Genomic DNA, 7,508 nt, shown 5'->3' on the forward strand with positions numbered 1-7,508 from the left:
AAAAAAAAAAAAAAAAAAAAAAAGGAAAAAGAAAAGTCAGCTCTGCAAATATCTGGGAGCAGAAGGAAAATTCCAGACAGGAGGGTAACAGAGCAAACTCCATAATATGGAACAGCTAGACAAGGTATCAGAATAGAAAGGCCAGATGGGAAATAAGATGTGTGGGATAATAGCAGGAATGAAGTAGGGAGTCCAGATCGAGCAAGGTGGGGCTGTGCAAGTTCTGGTGAGGAACAGTCAGGTCTGATTCACACTTAAGAATAAGTTGCCTAGGGCTGGGGTTTGGCTCAGTGGTTCTGCTGCCTGCCTTGCAAACGCAAAGGCCTGAGTTCAATCCCCTGTATCAAAAAAAAAAAAAAAAAAAAAAAAAAAAATTAAAAAAAAAAAGTTGCCCAGGCTGGGATCAGCTTGATTTATACTTTTAAAATAGAATGGAATCTGGTGTGGTGGTTCACACCTGTAATCCTAGCACCTGGGAGGCTGAGACAGGATCATAAATTGAAGGCCAGGGCCGGGGGGGATTCAGCTCAGCAGTTCTGCTGCCTGCCTCACACAAGGTCCTGAGCTGGATCCCTGGTACCAATAAATAAATAAATAAATAAGTAAAAATTGAAGGCCAGCCTGACTTACATAGTGAGACTGTTTCAAAATAAACAGCCAGCATGGTGGTACACACCTATAATGCCCATTACTCAGGAGGCTGAAGCAAGACTGGGCAACTTAGTGAGACCCTGTCTCAAAATTTAAAAAAGGGCTAAGGATGCAGCTTAGTGTGCAGGTCCTGGGTTCAACCCCCAATGCCAAATAAATAAATATAAACAAGAATAGGTCATAGGAAAGCAAAACGAAAGCCTAAAGGCCAGCTAAGTGGCTACTGATGAAATCCAGATGAAAGAGGGCAGTAGCTCGGCTTGGGGTGGGGCAGTGAGCCTTAGGAATGATAGGGCTGGAGAACAGAGAGAGGGAGGCTGGTCCTTGCCCTGGTAAATTTCATTGTGGAGACAGGCTGGGTCCTAAACTGTGCAGTGGGCATTGAGAATGACTTCAGCTATTGCTCACATAGTTGTGCTGCTTTCTTTTGTCCAACTCAAGATTCCTTCCTCCTGCTCTTCAGGTATGGCTCCCATGGTGCATTTTACCGCTATAAGAACAGCATGGGCAAAAGCCTCCCACTGTTTTACATCTACGACTCATACCTGACAACCCCTGAGGCCTGGGCACGCCTCCTGACACCAAATGGGCCCCATTCAATCCGCAACACACCCTATGATGGAGTCTTCATAGCGCTGCTGGTAGAGGAAGGCCACACCCATGACATCCTTGCTGCTGGATTTGATGGCATGTACACCTACTTTGCCTCCAATGGTTTCTCCTTTGGCTCCTCCCATCAGAACTGGAAAGCTGTGAAGAACTTTTGTGATGCCAACAATCTCATGTTCATTCCCAGTGTGGGGCCTGGCTACATTGACACTAGCATCCGGCCCTGGAATAACCACAATACTCGGAACAGGGTCAATGGCAAGTACTATGAGACAGCGCTGCAGGCAGCCCTGACAGTGAGGCCAGAGATTGTCTCCATCACCTCTTTCAATGAGTGGCATGAGGGCACGCAGATTGAGAAGGCCATTCCCAAGAAGACGCCCACTCGCCTGTATCTGGACTATCTGCCTCATCAGCCCAGCCTGTACCTGGAGCTGACCCGTCGCTGGGCAGAGCACTTCATCAAGGAGAAGGAGCAGTGGCTGATGTGAGGGGCCTGAGGCAGACGTCCAAGCCTTGCAGGAAGATGTCACCTTGTAGGCTCAGCTGAGAGCACAAGCACTCACTGGCCCAAGTCAGCAGCTGGGTGCTTCTGGGTGGGTGGTCATTAAGCCAGGGCACATGTAGGAACAGAGCCTGTTGCTGTGACAAGTGTGCTGGGGCCCACTGCAGGGATGCAAAGCAAGGTGGTGTTCCAGAGAGAAGGGTAGAGGCTGGCAGGTGACTGCATGCAGCCTAGGGCATCTCCACGTCCTCAGACGGCTTTGATATAATCTCTTCTGGCTTTGAACTCTGCACCAGGTTGCTACTGTGTAGTGGAGTCAGGCAGTTACTGCTCTTGGAAAGCTTTACAGTGTTCTGAGCTAGCATGCACCCTACTTCCTTCTGCCAGTCTGTGTCCCCTTGTGAGGCCTCCCTCACTGTGTCTTCTTGAAGATTCCAACCAGTTGAGACTTTCTGAAAGGGAACTTACAGGTTTAAGTTCCTCCCAGCTGTCAGGAAATATTCCTGAGCAGTCACATTCACTCAATACTAACTGAGCACCTTATTATGTGCTTGGTGCTAGGAAAATCTTGACCTAGGAATGGCTCCCATCCTCCCCATGCTACAGGACCCAGTTTTCCTTATTTGGTGTGGCCTTGTAGCTAATGCCTGGCAGTTATGTTTTCCATTTTGGTGGTTTCACCCATGTTAGTCCAGTACCTTTTCCTCTGAGAAAATACCTCTGCTCCAGAGCCTACTTATCCTGATGAGTATCCCACCCTGGGAGAGAACGAGGACATTTCCCTTCAGCTGTCTGAACTGAATGCCACTCTGAGGACTACTGTGGTCACACGGAGTGCTTTCCTCAAGTACACATTCCTTTTGCTCTAAGACCCCGTGAATTCTGACCTCAGTCAGATTTTGACATGTGGCCTGGGCTGGCTATAGTTTTAGCACAATGAAGAGTGGCTCTGCTTGAGAAATTACTAGTTTAAATTAAGATTTTTAGAGGGAATAATTAACAAGCTTATTTACAAACTAATATGCTAATTTCAGGGACGCTCGATAAAGTAGGCCCTGGAACACCTTGGCAAGAGTCTTAGGATATACTTGAAATAATGTGCACTGGAAATCACTGTACTGAGAGGACAATGGGTTCAAGACTGAATCATAATTCTGGGAAATGGGATCCAGAGGAAAGTGGGGGGAAGCGAACCCCATGTCATCACAAGGACACCCAGCCCCATTTTGGTTTCTGACACTAAACGCCACCAGAAAAATGAACAATGCTGGCTGTCAAGCTTGTGGCTTAGTTGAGGAAACCAAGGCAGGAAGGCAGGACAGTTGATAGGCTGGATGTTGGCATGTAGTAGTTTTATTTTGCACGGACAACTTGACAAATAGGGCAAGGCCAGCAGGAAGGGCCAGCTATCCTCACGCACTGCTGATGGCAAAGAAACATGATTCATTTCTCTTGAAGGTTAATATACATCAAGAGCCATAAATGCGTATGTATACTTTGATCTAATAATCTTACCCTAAGGAAACAATTTAAAAAAGAAAACAAATAATAAACCATTTACAAATAAATTTACTAGTAGCATTTTTTTATTTGGTACCGGGGATTGAACTCAGGTCCTTGCACTTGCGAGGCAGGTGGCAGAACCACTGAGCTAAATCCCTGGCCCACTAGCAGCATTTTTTAATAGTAAAAAGTTCAAATGCCCAATTGTAACTTAAACAGTTGGTATACATGTGAATAGATAAAAAGCTGAGTGAACATTGGAATTAAAGGCACTAGATATATAATTTTAAGTATACTCTATAAATAAATAAATAAGGAATAGGCACTGGCTAAAAGGATAGTAGAGATTTATTTTCCCTATTGTTTAATTTGGGCCCTCCCCTGATCCCACCAGATTTCCTATCATTAGACCAAAATGGTGACTCCTCTTCCTCCAACTAACCACTTCAGAGCAAAGTGTTTGGCGTGTGGCTCTATGATCTTTATCCTAACCTGGTGCCGGCTTCAGAAGGCTAAACTCTTGCCTTTGGTTACCTGACTTTTCAACTGTGCCAATACTTCTTGGCACTTTAGATCTTAAAGGCCACCACCTTCCAAAGGAGATCCTCCCTAGATTCTAAATCTGTAACTTAAGTTATTTTTTCAGTTTAAAAGAGGGGATAAATGTCAAAATAAAGGTAGGTTAGGAATGTTCTTCACCTCTTTATTGAGCTTTTGTCTGATACACAAAGTTATGGAATAGTTTCACCTTCCTGAAAGGCAAAGCTAAGCCAGTAGCTTCTGGTCTAGTGTTTAGGAAGACATGTTGGGTAACGGCTTGGGCTAGTGATGTGGCTCCTGTGGCCTCTCAAATGAGGCCTCACCAACCACCAGCAGAAAGACACACAGTATCCAGTACCGTCCATGGGTTCCCCCCACTCTCCCCAAGTTCATGAGCAGGACCCATGTGAGGGCAGCAGCCTGTACTTCTGGAGGGTGACTGTAGTGCTTTCCAGGGCGCTGAAGAGGACAAAATAGGATGGTTACAGTCTGACTCCTCAAAGCCCTTGAGCCCACCAGAGTCTGGTGACCTGGAGCCTTGAAATTCACTGGTCTTATGCTTTGCTCATCAAACATAGTGAATCCCCAAAAAGTCAGCAAATTTAGTCCTACCACATCTGTCATTTCTCCATGCTTGCCTGCACCCTGCCAGGGCAAGGCAAGAGTGACAACCTTCATTTTGTCACAGCTATTTTTCATCTCTCCAGCTTTCCACAAACTGCCACAGGAAAGAGACTTACCACCCTGGACGGATGATGCCAAATTTTCCAGGCACAGACAAGTCAACTACAGTGGAGCCAAGGCGACACTCAAGGCTCTGGCAATCCCCAATTGGTCCCCCATCAATGACCAGCGACAAAGAAGGCCAAAGGTCTTGGAACTCCTGGAGAAGGAAAGGAAAAGCATAGCCATGATCCCTGATGTCCCCTGTCAAGTCACACTGCACTTGCTTCCTAAAACAGAGGCCTCAGTTTTGAAAGAGGCCTCTTCCTCTAAGCAGAGAAGGGAACTTCACTTAATTTAGGTCAGTGGTACCAAGGGCACTGTGATAGCACCCAGGCCAAGCATCCTCTGAGGTTTGTGGTGCTCCTGGTTAGAACCCCATGCAACACTTGTCTAGAACTTAAAGAAGGTCTTGGTGTACTGAAAGGAAATTATATGCACTGTTCATGTTAGGGAGGAGTAAGAACACTGACTAGGGTTCTGGATGGGAGTCTGGAGATGTAGGATCGATCCCTGAACTTACCACCATGTCTGGGTGGCACATGCAAGTTACTCCACCCAAGCCTACAAAACAAGGGGTGTCCTTCTACCTCTGCTGCTCTGATCTGGGATCTCAGTGAGCCCTGGATCGGGGCAGGGAGAGGAAACAAGATGGACTCTGCCAGTGCATGCTACCAGTACTCAGTCCTTGTGCGGTGGGAAGGATGCTCCTACCAGGTCTGTGGTTTGGCTTTCTCCTGCCCTCCACTGAAGACACTGCAGTGCAATTAGGGCTGGGAATGCGGGGGAATCACAAATACTAGGTATGTACCACTGTGTTAAGTAGATCAATGGATTGCTGACAAGGTAAGAACCCAACTCCCATCCTTATCCACTCCACCTCTGCATAGCTATCCAGACCAAATAAAGTCTGCAGTTTGAGAATGAGAAGGATGCTGAGCTTGCAGTTTCTGATCCCTCTCTAGGCCCGGACACAGAAAACCCCACCACCTAATGCATTCCATTAAATTTGAATTTAGCAAAAAAAGTGAAATTTCATATGTCCCCACTCATTCCAAATGATGTAGCCAAGATACCATTAAGATGATACTTTCATTAACCTGAGTTGTAGCACAGGTAAGAGAACAAGGTTAGGAATCCAAAACCAGATAAAAATCTCATGGCTGTAATCCCAGCTACTCAGAAGGCTGAGGCAGAGGGTCTGAGTTCAAGACCAGCCTGGACAATTGGTGAGACCTTTTCTCAAAATAAAAATTAAAGAAGAGCAGGGGCAGGGTGTGCAGCTAAGCGGAGCTGCGCCTATCTGGCAAGTGCGAGGTCCTGAGTTCAATTCCTGTTACCAAAAAAATGAAAAAAGAAAGAAGAACGGCTGGAATGTAGCTCAGTGGTAGAGCACTGGCCTAGAATTTGCAAGGCTCTAGGTTCAACCCCCATTACCGCAAAAAGAAAATAAAAGAGCAAAAAAAAAAAAAAAAAAGGATGAAAATCTAGGTCAGCCATTTAATGGCTGGAAGAAGTAACCTAACTCTTCAAAGCCCTAACTTCTTCACCTTTCTTTATAGCACTGTTGAAAAGGCTTAAAGCCTAACTTTGTAGTCTTAACACATGTACCCCCTCAAAACTTTAATTATCACAGCCTCTCCTATTATTACAAAGATATTGGAAACAGAACAACAGTTCTCCCATCTTCTAAAACTTTAACAATGGCTGGAAGAAGTAACCTAACTCTTCAAAGCCCTAACTTCTTCACCTTTCTTTATAGCACTGTTGAAAAGGCTTAAAGCCTAACTTTGTAGTCTTAACAACTGTACCCCCTCAAAACTTTAATTATCACAGCCTCTCCTATTATTACAAAGATATTGGAAACAGAACAACAGTTCTCCCATCTTCTAAAACTTTAACAGAAAACCTTTTCAAGATTCTTTTATTTGGATGTCCCCTCAAACTTATGTCAACTGGGTAGCCAAAAAAACTGCATTTCCAGACCACCATTACCCCATTGGTTCAGAGGAAACGTTGTTTAGCCTGCTGGTGTTTCTAGGTGGAAGGAATGAAAAGACTCTCACCTCAACTTTCAGAGAACTGGCTTGGGAGCTGAGGTTGGCACTGGTGAGAGCAAGAGGTCCCCCAAACATCTGGGCTAACTCCTGCATGAAGGCATGATCAGGAATCCGGATGCCTACAAGCTAAAGTAAGGGGAAAGATCATCAGGCAGGTCGGAAGGGGTGGGGAATAGATCTGTTTTGAACCCCAGAGAAAGCCAGATAAAATAGAAAAGGAGAAAACTTGACTCACAGGAGTAAAGGGGTTCAGGTCTTTGTTGAGCTCCTCTGAGCGTTCCATCACCAGGGTCACTGGTCCTGGCAACAGCTCTTTTAGGAGCTCCTCAGGTACTTGCACATGACAGTACCTGGGAAACAAAGAAGCACAAATCCACGTCAAGTGAATAGTCAATGACGGTCCTTTCCCAGAATCTGGGACGATCCAAGAAAGGGGTCCTTTTGGGCCTACAATGCGATCTGCTTATCTCCTTGCTTCTCTAAGACTTTGAGTAGGACTCCAGAGAAGCACCCCGCTCTTCACAGGCAGTGCTTGGTACTTGGCCTTCAGCCTGGGGTGGCAGCTCTTGCTAGCAGCTGGGTTCACTCCCACTCCCATGGCTGTCACTGTGACACTGTCATAGGGTATCGTATTAAGCTTAGTGTTTTAAGGTCTTCAAAGCACTCGTTACCAAATTGAGCTATGTTTCCTTTTTCCCCCGTGGGCCTACACCGGTACGCACAAGAGCGCCGAGAGAAGAGGGCCGGGCCGAGATCGCTCATCGCTGCGTCTCAGTGTGTTCCAGGGCCTTCATACGTTGAGTGCTCAGTGCTTATTTCCAGTTCCGGATTCCTCGGTGAGCCAGGACAAGCCCCTCCCGCTCCCTGCGCCTCAGTCTCCCAAGCCTGTCACCGGAAGCCCCTCCCGTGGTGCCGCC

The 7,508-nt window shown here is 46.3% G+C and overlaps 2 protein-coding genes across 2 annotated transcripts in view; one reads left to right on the plus strand and one right to left on the minus strand.

The window, feature by feature from the left end:
- Window positions 1-3,350, plus strand: part of Maneal (mannosidase endo-alpha like) — a 23,725-nt gene extending 20,375 nt beyond the window's left edge. Inside the window, exon 5 of the mRNA XM_019207701.2 lies at window positions 1,115-3,350. Within this exon, the coding sequence (XP_019063246.1) occupies window positions 1,115-1,751 (637 nt within the window). The 3' untranslated portion in view covers window positions 1,752-3,350. The remainder of the gene's footprint in view (window positions 1-1,114) is intronic.
- Window positions 3,351-3,397: 47 nt separating this feature from the next.
- The window catches only part of Yrdc (yrdC N6-threonylcarbamoyltransferase domain containing), a 4,691-nt gene continuing 580 nt past the window's right edge, over window positions 3,398-7,508 (minus strand). Inside the window, exons 2-6 of the mRNA XM_019207702.2 lie at window positions 7,131-7,228; window positions 6,827-6,941; window positions 6,598-6,717; window positions 4,549-4,691; window positions 3,398-4,267 (exon numbers count right to left, since the gene is read on the minus strand). Of these exons, the coding sequence (XP_019063247.1) occupies window positions 4,198-4,267; window positions 4,549-4,691; window positions 6,598-6,717; window positions 6,827-6,941; window positions 7,131-7,228 (546 nt within the window). The 3' untranslated portion in view covers window positions 3,398-4,197. The remainder of the gene's footprint in view (window positions 4,268-4,548; window positions 4,692-6,597; window positions 6,718-6,826; window positions 6,942-7,130; window positions 7,229-7,508) is intronic.

This window comes from Fukomys damarensis, unplaced genomic scaffold, assembly GCF_012274545.1.
Source record: "Fukomys damarensis isolate Sample0158 unplaced genomic scaffold, DMR_v1.0_HiC HiC_scaffold_23, whole genome shotgun sequence".
Classification (NCBI taxonomy): Eukaryota; Metazoa; Chordata; class Mammalia; order Rodentia; family Bathyergidae; genus Fukomys; species Fukomys damarensis.